The sequence below is a fragment of the Sinocyclocheilus anshuiensis genome, unplaced genomic scaffold (genome assembly GCF_001515605.1).
Source record: "Sinocyclocheilus anshuiensis isolate Anshui unplaced genomic scaffold, SAMN03320099.WGS_v1.1 scaffold869, whole genome shotgun sequence".
Taxonomy (NCBI): Eukaryota; Metazoa; Chordata; class Actinopteri; order Cypriniformes; family Cyprinidae; genus Sinocyclocheilus; species Sinocyclocheilus anshuiensis.
In genome coordinates this window covers 411,403-424,064 of record NW_015558630.1, presented here as the reverse complement: position 1 = coordinate 424,064, position 12,662 = coordinate 411,403, and the positions used below count along the sequence as shown (strand labels likewise).

The 12,662-nt window shown below is 35.0% G+C and overlaps 1 protein-coding gene and 1 long non-coding RNA gene across 2 annotated transcripts; one reads left to right on the top strand and one right to left on the bottom strand.

The window, feature by feature from the left end:
* Positions 1 to 119: 119 nt before the first annotated feature.
* On the top strand, positions 120 to 8,347 carry map7a (microtubule-associated protein 7a). Its single transcript, XM_016476850.1, has 15 exons — positions 120 to 255; positions 2,049 to 2,162; positions 2,413 to 2,487; positions 2,588 to 2,751; positions 2,966 to 3,071; positions 3,202 to 3,315; positions 3,504 to 3,652; positions 3,757 to 3,878; positions 4,269 to 4,456; positions 4,749 to 4,905; positions 5,198 to 5,369; positions 5,764 to 5,865; positions 7,205 to 7,255; positions 7,328 to 7,520; positions 7,827 to 8,347. The coding sequence occupies exons 1-15, from the start codon at positions 123 to 125 to the stop codon at positions 7,835 to 7,837; spliced, it is 1,851 nt and encodes a 616-aa protein (XP_016332336.1). The 5' UTR covers positions 120 to 122; the 3' UTR covers positions 7,838 to 8,347.
* Positions 7,409 to 10,383, bottom strand: LOC107680800 (uncharacterized). The gene is made up of 3 exons (XR_001633186.1): positions 10,255 to 10,383; positions 7,847 to 7,896; positions 7,409 to 7,489 (listed from the first exon to the last, which is right to left on the bottom strand). It is a non-coding gene; the product is annotated as an uncharacterized LOC107680800 (long non-coding RNA).
* Positions 10,384 to 12,662: the final 2,279 nt, after the last annotated feature.

The following is a 12,662-nucleotide window of genomic DNA, read 5'->3' as shown; positions in this document are numbered from 1 at the left end:
TCAACCAGTCTATTCCCTGTTAGAGATGCACTGATAAGCCGTTGGCTGGAGTGGAAGACTTGTGCACAGGGAACACAGATGCTCTACATGTATTAAACGGACACACACACACTCACTGTAAGATGCCAGCTCATCTCAGCCTGGCAGAGCAGGAACGGGCATGGAGGAAGACGGCAAGGACAGCAGAGCTGGGTCTCGCTGCGATCTCGGAGAAGGGACCGATGAAGATGTGTGACACTGCGAGGAAGCAGAGAGGTTGGTGAGATGCAGACGATAAATATGACATTCATTAACCACATCTGCTAATTCAGGGCTCAAAATAAACTGCACACAACTTTGACAGAGCATATGCATCTTAAAATTCTGGATACAAACATATAGAGATCCTTTTAGGTGGCATAAGCTGTTAGACCCATCTGAGTGTATATACTAACTAACAATACACTTCTTTATGGTTAGCTCAGATAGTGACATATTAAGAATGGGTTATGTATGTGTGTGATGATGCTAGCTGTGCTAAAGGTTATTAATAGGCGTTTATAAGGGTCACATCACATGATAGATGTCTGTTATGTAACGCCCCCGATGTCAAGTTCGTCTGCTTTAATTTTCTTAGACCAAGTGACTAAAATATGCATGCAAAATCTGCAGCTCTGATAGGTTCTGCGTCCGTCATGCTCCACACTTCACCCCTCGATATCATTGTTGTGGTGATCTGGAGTGTGAAGTTCACCATCGCCACATACTCTTCAGTCAGGCGCTGAATTTGTTGTTCTACACAGCAAGAGTAAAACAAATGTTGCCTTTGTGATGGTCTACAGGCCTTGGGCTGTCTTGATTCAGAGGACAAAGTCAAAACTGGCATGAGACAGGCCTCATGTTCATCTTTATATCTGCCTTTTGGCCCTTAACTTTTGTTTGTAGAGGTGTTTTCAAAGACACTAAAAAAGGTTTGCATAGTATGGGAGCCCAAGCCTGTATTTGCTGAAATACACTAGTTAAGTTAATAGGTTTATCAGAGTACACGGAACACTAAATTATCATCTTTTTAACCCAAGGGTAAGGCCACTATTAATTCTGGGTTAAGTAATGCTGCATGCTTGTAAAGCACCGCTTTTAGGTTTTGCTGAGTTATGAAATGGAGATGCCAAAGGTATACAGTATAAAGTGTCAATATAACCCAGGGTTAAAAAGTATTTTTTATATGTGGCTACAATGGTTCAAGATATATTTATTAGATATATTTATTAATTCCAAGGCTGCAAATATCTGATAAAAATCCAGTAAAAACAGTAATATTGTGAAATATTATTACAATTTAAAATAACTGTTTTCTATTCAAATATAATTTAAAATTTAATTTATTCCTGTGATAGCAAAGCTGAATTTTCAGCATCATTACTCCAGTCTTCGGTGTCACATGATCAGAATTCATTCTAATAAGCTGATATGGTGCTCAAGAAGCATTGCTTATTATCATCAATGTTGAAAACAGTTGTGCTGCTAAATATTTTTGTGGAAACCATGATACATTTCTTTCAGGATTCTTTGACAAACAGACAGTTCAAAAGAAATATAAATCTTTTACAACATTTTCAAATGTTTTTTACTGTCACTTTTGATCAATTTAATGCATCTTTGCCGAATAAAAGTACTAAAAAAAAAGCTACAGACCCCAAACTTACACTTTCAAGGGGGAAACACCCATGAGTCAATGGGATTCTTACTTGTCTGAATAACAATGATGCATGCTTCAATCAAAGGTTTGAAGTAACATCCTTGTGTGCTTATTTCAAGAATTTGTAAAGACAGAGATCAATCATGAAGGCTTTCACTATGCTATGCATTCCTCATTGTCGTAATGTTGTAAATCATCACACCCCTTACCTTCTAACCTACCTGTCTGCTTTTCAAACTGGGTTAAAGAGTTTGGTAAATTTCAGCAGAATGTTTAGAGACCAAAAAACTACAAGACTTTCATGTTTGCCATTCATTTATCTTTTTTTCTTCTCTGCACTAAGTTAACAGCCTCTTTTTTTTTTTTCCAGATTCCAGATCTGATGTGAAACCCACAGCCCTGGAGCAAAAAAGAAAAGCATGTGCTCCACTGAACATCAAATCAGCACAGATTAATATCAACAAACGAAATGGAAATAACACAGGTCTAAAATAGCTAATATTTATCCATCAATTCAATTTGCATTATCCTTTCTCAAACCTTTAGTGCCTGATACCGCTGCCATGGATACAAAGTCAATAACGATTCTGTCTTTAAAGCTGAATCTTCCCAGATGCTCCTTTTTGTCATTCATTCCAACATAGTTGAATTTATTGTCATTCATTCCAACATAGTTGAATTTATTATATTATGTGCTGCATGAAAAATTTCAGTATAATTATTTTATAATTTAGAGTCAAATGCGCTAAAAGTGGATGAGAGACTGCGATTGGCCCGGGAACGGAGAGAGGCGTATCAAAAACAGCTGGGTATTTTCCTTACTCTGAACTCTGTTATATTAACATCATTACCAATTGAAGAACAAACGGAAAGCTTTATGAAGTTTTTCTTGGTGTACCTGGATTGTAGTGCTGCGTGAGCGCGGTTGGCTGGCAAAGGAAGAGAGGGCCAAGCAGTTCTATGAGAAACACCTTGAGGAGCGAAGGAAGAATTTGGAGGAGCAGCGACAAATAGAGGAAAGGAGGAGGATGGCGGTCGAGGAGAAACGCAAACAGAGGCTCAAAGAAGAAAGAGTGAGTTTATGCATGAGATAAATAGTGACTGATGCTTGGTGGGAGAGATTTTGTTTGTATAGCATATATATGCTTTCAGTGAAGAGTTTGGACATTGTTGTAGAACAAATTTATCAAGTCAACGATGATGAAAAATCGCTGTGGAGATTTTGCAACCATGATTAAAAACATACGGAGCATGGGATGATGGGTGTGTTCTCATCCTGTGTTTTAGGAGCGTTATGAGTCTGTGGTGCGGAAGACGATGGAGAAAAGTCAGAAGGCCAAACAGAAACCTGGTCACTGCTCACGAAACGTCACCAAGAACAAAATCAATAATGGTGAATATTTAAATGCACGATTCAACACGCAATAACTGGTGCCAAAACTCTCTTCTAGCCTTGCATCCATTTTCCCAACTCCCTTTCTGACCTCTTCCTGTTAGTCGTTGTGCTTTCTGCTCTCCTCTAGCTAAATGCCGCTCTCTTAATCAGTGGGAGATTGACCTTGTCCGTCGTCTTCAGACTCCTACCGTCTCTTATCTAGCCAGAAGCAGGAGCGCTGTGTGTCTGTCACGAGACACAGGTATCACTTCAGACTGAGGAATTGCATCTTTCATTCAGATATTTCATTCAGCTGGGTGTAATAATTATTGGCTTCCTTTTTTCTTCTTCTCATGCTCATTGCTTAAAACCTATTTATCTGTACTCATTCATCCTCATGAATTTACCTCATCTTAAAAAAAAAACTAAAAAAACACCATATGTCTTCAGCTGTTCATATTTGTCGTCGTTCAGCCTCATGTCATACCATGAACTCCAGCACCACGCGAAAGCCCCAGGTGCATTGTGGGAAAGTGCCAAACAGGCTTGCAAGCTCAAGTCCAAATGTCACCATCCGCAGAACCACTAACAGAGAGCTGGTGAGAGTTCACATTCATTTTCAAGCCATTTGGTTAAATATAAAAAATAAACGTTACTTTGTTGCATTACATACTGCATGTGGATTTTACCAAAAATATTTCAGGTGGCAAAAGGCGATTTTGAGGGACAGGACTTGAAAAAGCCACAACTACAAGCAACAACAAATGAAATCAAGCCCAAACAGGACACAACCCTACCAGAGAATACTGTCCTCCCAACATCATGGTACATTTTATATATTTGTACAGAACAATCTCTTAGACTTCAGCAAGTCATTCCATTTTATATCACTGCTGTCTAAGAGAAACAATATCAAAGCTGCACTATATGGTAGTAACTTTCAGGTTTGTGTCATTCAGTCCTTGCATGTCATGCAGAAGAGCAATGGCAAAGCACAACTGACGAAAGAAACAACTCCAGCAGTTACTTGCAATTTTACGTTTCAACCATAGATGGCGACAGAGAGGCTAAAATTATGTAGTGCAGCTTTAAAGAGATCTAACTTGTGGTTTTACGTTCTTTAAAGGAATGAGTAAAATCAATCTTTCCTCAAACTCTCAAAATTATACTATTGGTCATTATGACCCGTTCTCTCTTCATTTACCCATTTCCAAGGCTGCAGAACAGATCACATGTCAGACAAGCCACACTTAAACAAGACAGTCTGCCTCCACTGCCAGAAGAGGGGGATCTAGAATCGGAGGAAACACTTGCTCAACAATGTCTACAAGTTAACCAACTCCAGTCGAATCCAGCTATTAATGGGCCTCCGAATCCACCAGCAGGCTCTCAGATTCCTAATGGTAAGTGAAAGACTTGCTCAGACACATTTTCCAATAATTACCAAATATTTATAATATTAATAAATCAGTTTAGAACCTTTTTGCTAAAATGGTTCATGACGAGTACTGCATTAGGTTACTGTACTATGGAACAAACAAATAAATTGCAAGTCAACAAAACTATGAAATAACACAAATAAAATATTTTTTCCCAAATTCAGCATTAAGAAATAATATTTAAGTATATATATATATTTTTTTTCATACATTAATACATACAAATTCCTCTCTCTCTACTCTTTTTCACTTTCAGGACCAAGTCAGATTGGTGACGCGGCTCAAGTCAGACCTGCTGCTTGGACTACAGACCCTGAAGAGGCCACTCGCCTGCTGACGGAGAAAAGGAGACAAGCCCGACTCCAGAGAGAGGAGGAGGAAGAGGAACACAGACTGAAGGAGGAGATGGAGAGGTTTTTATTTTTGTATTATTACCTTTCCTCTATCAGTGAATCTTCCTCTATCTTTTGTGTCTTAGTAACTGCTTTTGATTATCAATGCTAAATTGTATTTGTAAAATGAAAAGGACACAATTTAAAGTTGTTCTTTGCTGAAGTAACTGGACAGTTAAATATGCTAAAGTTAAAATTCTGTATTTAAAGAAAAAAACAGTTTGAACTTCATGATGCAAGTGATATAAATCATGATATAAATTCTTAAAGTGCATTAGGCACCTAACTGAGCTTGTGTGGCTCATCTTTGCAGAAAGAGCAGAGAGGACCTGGCCCGTCGAAGAGTTGAAGAACGAGCCAGAGAGGAAGCAGAGGCTCTGAGACTGGAGGAGGAGAAGAGGAAGAGAGAGGAAGAAGAGCGATTGAAGGCTCAAGAGGAGAATGCTCGCAGACAGAAAGAGGAGGAAAACAGGCTTCAACAGCAGGTATTAAAAGCTTTTGGATGTTTAAATCCCTTTTTCAAACCTAGTTTAATATGTAAAAACAATTTCCAAATGGTTTACTTATAGTGTAACCGAAAAGTGAATACATTTTGAGCATCCCAACCAGCACTGGCTTGAGTTTGAGTTGGTCTGACCAATGGGGAAGTGCAGGAAACATGTTTGAAAAACAATCAATATTGTTGCAAGTGCATCTGGTCCAAAAAATACACATGGGGCTTTAAATATAGCGATTCCTGTGCTCCTCTCATTGACATTACCATCTTACACGTCTTCAGACCATTTATTTTTTCTCCTTAAATACAGCTAGGATCATATATTAAATGGATTATTGGAAATAATAAAAAAATTCCTATAATGCTCCATAATCTATTCTCAGAGAGAGCAAGAGGCTCGTCAGAGAGTGCTGGCAGAGAAGCAGAGACTGGAAAGAGAGAGTCGCTTCCAGAGAGAGGAGGCCGAACGCCAAGAGAGGAAAAAGGTACAACTTAGAAACAGACTCACTTTCAAATATACACAACATTAATACCATTCTGAACTTTTCAAGTTTGGGTCAGTAAGTTTTTTTTTTTTGAAAGAAATTAAAGGGATAGTTCACCCAAAAATGAAAATTTGATGTTTATCTGCTTACCCCCAGGGCATCCAAGATGTAGGTGACTTTGTTTCTTCAGTAGAACACAAACGGAGATTTTTAACTCAAACCGTTGCAGTCTGTCAGTCGTATAATGTAAGTGGATGGGAATCACGGCTTTGAGAGTCATAAAACATACACAAACAAAACCAAATTAAACCCTGCGGCTCGTGACGATACATTGATGTGTAAAGACACGAAACGATCGGTCTGTGCAAGAAACTGAACAGTATTTATATTGTTTTTTACCTCTGATTTTCCCTGCAATGTCTGAACTGTCCTGAGCGCATTCGCGTCTTCTTCTTGCCGCGGTAATGCACTTATAAGTCTGCGATCTGCCGTAAAGCAAGAAGGCGCCTCACGCTCAGGCTGAAGAAGACGCGAACGCGCTCAGGGCAGTAAAGACATTGCAGTGCATCAGAGATAAAAATGATAGAAATACTGTTCAGTTTCTTGCACAGACCGATCGTTTTGTGTCTTTACACATCAATGTATCGTCACGAGCCGCAGGGTTTAATTTGGTTTTGTTTGTGTATGTTTTTTTGACCCTCAAAGCCGAGATTCCCATCCACTTACATTATACGACTGACAGACTGCAACGGTTTGAGTTAAAAATCTCAAGTTTGTGTTCTATTGAAGAAACAAAGTCACGTACATCTTGGATGCCCTGGGGGTAAGCAGATAAACATCAAATTTTCATTTTTGGGTGAACTGTCCCTTAAATACTTTTATTCAGAAAAGATGCATTAAATTGATTAAAAGTGACATAAGACATTTATCATATTAAAAAATGCTGTTCTTTTGAAGTTTTTTTTTATCAAACCAATTTATCATAGTTTCCACAAAAATATTAAGCAGCGCAACTGCTTTCAACTGTTAATAATAAGAATTGTTTCTTGAGCAGCAAATCAGAATATAAAAATGACCTCTGAAGGATCATGTGACACTAAAGACTGAAGAAACGGCTGCTGAAAATTCAGTTTAGTCATAGGAATAAATTACATTTTAAAATATATTAAAATAGAAAAAAAGTCATTTTAATTTGAAATAATATTTCACAAGATAACAGTTTTACTGTATTTTAGATCAAATAAATGCAGCCCTGGTGAGCATAAGAAGCTTCTTTCAAAAACATTGAAAATCTTACCAACCCTAATGTATATTGTGATTTAAATTTTTCCCAAATCAGCGCCTGGAAGAAATCATGAAAAGAACAAGAAAGACAGACTCTGATGACAAGGTAAGACTATCACTGGCAGGCGCTTTGTTCATGCTTCATCAAGAGGCCCTGCTCACTTTTTGTCCCCTTTAGAAAGCTGCATCAGTGAAGGACAACTTGCCTTGTGAGAACGTAAAGTCTGTAATCAGGCAACCAGATCCAGGAAAAATGCCAAAGCTGGAGCTGAGGGACGAGGAGGATATGCTTCCTACTGTGGCCTTCAAAGAGCGACGGTCCTTCCGCAGTCTTTCTGGCCTGGATGAGATACAAGCCCATCAGCAAACCGGTATGTGAATGCATTCATCTGACTTAATTTAAATCTGCATTTAAATCAAACATAAATTAATATATTAAGTTAATGTTACACAACTCGATCTTAAATTTGATGATTCAAGGATTAGATTAAATGTTAGGCAAGGATGGTGTTTAACAAGTTATTTATTTAAATATAATTTAATGATATCTGAAGTATACTATTTAAAGCATGCCACCTGTTTTTATATTATAAATACATCTGATTTAAGTAAATTCATATTTAAAAGTTGTCATACAGTTGGTATACAACATATTAATGTTTTCCCCCATGCTTCAGAGGTTATTTAACCCACGGACCTGTCATACGATGCCAAGACGTTCAGAGCAACTTCAGCAAGTTTGTCTTTCTGAAAAACACAAACAACATATGGACTTGATTTCCCTGCACTTTAATAAATCTGTAGTTTAATAAACAAGTCACACTTCCTTCTACAGATTACAGTTTCCTACTGCCCAATTAAAATACCTAAATTACTGCTTGATTTGCTAAAGTGACATGTATTGTTCATGTATTGCTCAGTAGACATAACTTTGGGAATGTGGTAAGATTCACATAATAATAATATTAACAATGAAAATAATAATAATAATACTTGAATAATACTTAATGACTTAAAGGTAGACTACCCACCAAATAAAACTTGAATTATTCATTTTTAAGCTTTAATTTAATAATATTTTATATTTTAGCCAGTATGTTTATGGTGTTATGGTTTCTTCTTGAATGTCTGAGTGATATAATAGTCATGAATTTATCAGTCTTTTTCATAAATATACACATGTAAACAGTAATTCACCTGCACGAATGCATACTGTACACTACTGTTTAAAAGTGTGGGGTCAGTATGATTTTTATTTAATAATTAATACTTTTGTTCAGCAAGAATGCATTAAAATTATCAAAGGTGACAGCAGAGACTTAAGATTGTTACAAAAATAATATTTAAATAAATGCTGTTCTTTTTTAATTTTCCAAGGATCCTTAAAAAATCTATTATATCTAAAATTTAAATTAAAATTTAAATTAAAATTTAAAATCTAAAATGTATTATAGTTGCCAAAAAAATATAAGTAGCAATATTTTCAAAACTGATAATAATACATTTCTTGAACACCAAATCAGCATATTAGAATGATTTCTAATGCATCATGTGACATTGAAGACTGGAGTAATTACTGCTGAAAATTCAACTTTGCATCACAGGAATAAATTACATTTTAAACTATATTTAAAAAAAAAAGTATTTTAAAATTGTAATAATTTCACAATATTTTTTATTATTATTGTTATTATTGTTTTAACCAAATAGATGCAGCCTTGGTGAGCATAAGAAAAAAATCATACAAATCCCAAACTTTTGAATGGTAATGTCTGTGTATTTATTTTTAACCAGATATCTGTGCTAGAAATCATTCATGTAATTAAGAATCTCTCTTTGCAATGCCGCTGTTTTGACTCATGAGGGTACACAAGTATACAGAGGTAATTTTCCATCTGTCCTTATTGCTAACCAGTGATTTTGCATCACAGTATTACACCAGAGAGGTCAGCATATTAATTTCCACAGTTTCTGTAGTTGGTTTTGCACTGCTGCTATTTAGCTGTTCCAAATAAAAACACCCGCCCACAAGTCCTTTTAATAAATGAAAACTATGTGCTCATCTGCCTTATAAACATTACTATAGTGTGCTGGTACCTGCTGACCTTGTGCAATGATAGAGGCTTATGCAAATATGGTGTAAAGATGTAAATTGTTTAATTCCTTTTTTTATCGGTGTAAGTAAATAAGCTTAAATAATTGATGCCTACAAGAACTGCAAACAAAAAAGCTTGAGACTTAATGAAAATGTACATGTCTTTATAAATAATTGTTTTCTGAATTTTTGTTAAAAATATGTAACAATCATAAATTTACAAAAAGCTGATAATGCTGAACTTTGAGAACTAGAAATAAAAAGACAGAAAATGATCTAATGTAAAGAACATAAAGAAGAATATAAAGGTGTGACACTGGTGGTCTAGAAATAATAGTAAAAAAAAAACATTAGAAAGAAATGTTTTAATAGCCTACTTGTATTATAGGCCTACTTTAATTGTAAAAAAATGGTAAAATATAATTTTATTTCAAAAAAGTATTTGATTTTAATCAATATTATATTTTTGTAATATTTTTAAGGTTACACTTTACTTGAAGGGTAGGTTAGGGTTAGGTCAAATAATGTCATATTTGCATTAAAAATGACATAACTGAGCGAATGACACTTAATGACTTTATGACAACTTAATTAGTTGTCATAAACATGCATAAAACCTCCTTCATATTCATGACGTGTCATGTCATGATTATGAAAGTGTCATGTCAGTCTTATGCACACCCCTTCAAGTAAAGTGTTACCATTTTTAATAATACCTTTTACTAGTTAACTGAATATGAATTCAACTGATTATGGCAAAAATGTGACGTTGTACAATGTTACTGGTTATATAAAGACATCCGAGTCTCTGACAGGCCAAAATGCCCAATTTAACTTCATGTTAGATAATAATTTATCTAATGTATCTAATCGTTCAAAAAGATGGGATTTGTGCCTCTAAAGCTTAAAAAAACGGAATGGGACAACAAATTGTACCCAATGCCTGGAAAGTGCCACATGCAACCGTAACAGACTTTGAACCTCGGTAGATTGAATTTTGCAGCATTTACCAGATTTTGTGGGATTAAAGAGAGTTTGGACAACATTTGGTTGGATCATCCCAGCAAAGCCGCATCAGATGACACAAAGGCATCGCTGTTTGAAGACTACAGTGGAGTTCTCAAGTAAATTTAGGCTAATTGCATCACCTGTCCACAGCTGCTGCTTGACTGTCTGTGAGTCGACCAACTGTGAGCCGTATCGTGTCACCTCATACTGGTTTAAGATGAACATGAAGTATGGCAAATGAATTATCTCTCTGTGCCTAGCCAGCAGTTTTATGTGTTTATATCCAGCTATATTAAACTGTGGTGTGTCGACAGCCTGATTAGCTCGACGTGGACAGATATAAACAAACGCAGATGTTCGAGTCGAGCAGCAGGTGGCGCTACAAGCCAATAAAAGATTTTCAGTATTTCCGGTGACTAGAGCAGGATTAACTCACTCTTGATTTATCTGCATCAAATTTCCAGCATTTCGTAATTTAAAAAAAAAAAAAAAAAACACTATTTGTGTTAATAATATCTCACGTCTAATGCATACGATATTTCCTTTCGTAATATTTAATTTAGTTACTTTTGCTTATTTAAAATATACATGTTATGACGTACATTTTTCATGACCTGTAATTATGCTTTAGATATACTTGGTCAAATAAGTAAGTAAATGTGTGTTTTAGAACTAACATTCTTTTAAATAATGCTTTTGTTGGATTGGTTTTGTGCACAGAGCTGGGTAGTAACTGATGTGATCTGGATCACTTAATCAGATTCCAAAAATTAAGATTAAATTACATTTTAAAATACTAACTTACATTTAAAATCAGAACTAGTTACTTTTATGGATTACATGATTACATATTATTTACACAATATCAATAAATTATTCATAATTTATCGATTCTCCTTAATTCATCTTTTTCATCTTTTAAATGTTCCTTTCTAAAATAGCCAAAGTCTTCCAGTTTTGTGGACATTCACACAAAGGCCAGTCATTAGTCCCCTGGCTACACAGCATTTGACCACTGGATTTACAAAAATCATTTCAGGTTTAAGAAGTGTTTCAACATTGCATCAACTACTGATGAACACATTCATTTTTATTTGAATTATCACTCTGTAGGTTATTTAACCATGTATTTCTGTGTCTTTGGAAGACTTTTGTCTTTCAAACACATTAAAATGCACAAATTCACAAACTTTTTTGCCATCTGATCCTCTTTCACCCAATATATTTACTTGAAGTACACCTGAGATTTTAATAATTAAGTATCACATTTACATGTTAATTGGTTCTCTGACATTGGTTATGTTCATATGACATGCAGGTAAACAAATAAAATATTTCATTTTCTGAGTAAGTTTTCTATTTTTATTGATTTTAAAATGATTTATTTGAACATTTTTATGATTTAATTAATTAACAGCTTTTAATTAAACTCATAAACCCCCTTCAGTTCCTTTCTCAAACCCCAGTTTGGGAAACCTTGATGTAATATCATGTTTAATGCACGTCATGTTGTTAATAACAAATGGAATATATTTTCTCACTCTTTGTATATTTATGTCATTATAGCACAAGATTGTAGGTTAAAAGTAATCTAATAGTCGGATCATATTATCATCACATTACTAAAATGTGTAATGTTACGTTACTAATTAAATTTTTTATGTAATTTTGAATCAGTAACGGATTACAATTTGCAAAGTAATCAGCTCTGTTTGTGCATAATCATAGACACTGAACCTAAAGTAGTCTAAATATTAAAATCAAAATTTCATTTTTGCCTTTTAGCAACAAAAATAATATATGTATAAAATTAGGATACAATAAAGCACACAATTAACAGACACGGCAACCAAATGATATATCATTTATTGCACTCCGGTGCATTTAAACATGATAATTTAACAATTTTCATTACAAAAGCAGGACATGGATTCACTTGGTGACTTTTAAAAATGTTAAAGACACAAGTTACTTTCTACACACATTCTCATGCAGAAAGTTTGGCTTGTTTGCAATATTGGACATATTTTTCTCAGAAATGTATCAGGATGCATTAACATTCTGGTTTTGTCCAGAGTTCACTTTTATTTGCTATGATCATGCAGCCAGAGTGCTTGCTCTGTACTGTGGATATATCAGCTTACAATTTAGGAAAATATAAGAAAAAACTTTTTACAACATATTACAGGCCCCACAGGCTCAAATTAAATCCTTCAGTTTTAGGATTTATATCAGGCCAGAGACCTAAAAACCACCACTAACACCTTCAATGTCCAAAATATTGCAAATTCAGTCAATATAATGTATTTATAAATGTGTAAAATAACCAATAAATGTGTTAGAATTTTGTGTGCTCTTGCATTTTGTAGAATGCATCAAATATACTGCAAGTGCAGGATTTATTACTAAA

What these genes read in the sequence shown, in the direction of transcription:
- map7a (XM_016476850.1), top strand. Translation starts at nt 123, where the DNA reads ATGCCAGCTCATCTCAGCCTGGCAGAGCAGGAACGGGCATGGAGGAAG. An exon ending in ACGAAATGGAAATAACACAG is followed by an intron (nt 2,163 to 2,412) that starts GTCTAAAATAGC and finishes TTTATAATTTAG; the next exon opens with AGTCAAATGCGCTAAAAGTG. An exon ending in CTGAAGGAGGAGATGGAGAG is followed by an intron (nt 4,906 to 5,197) that starts GTTTTTATTTTT and finishes TCATCTTTGCAG; the next exon opens with AAAGAGCAGAGAGGACCTGG.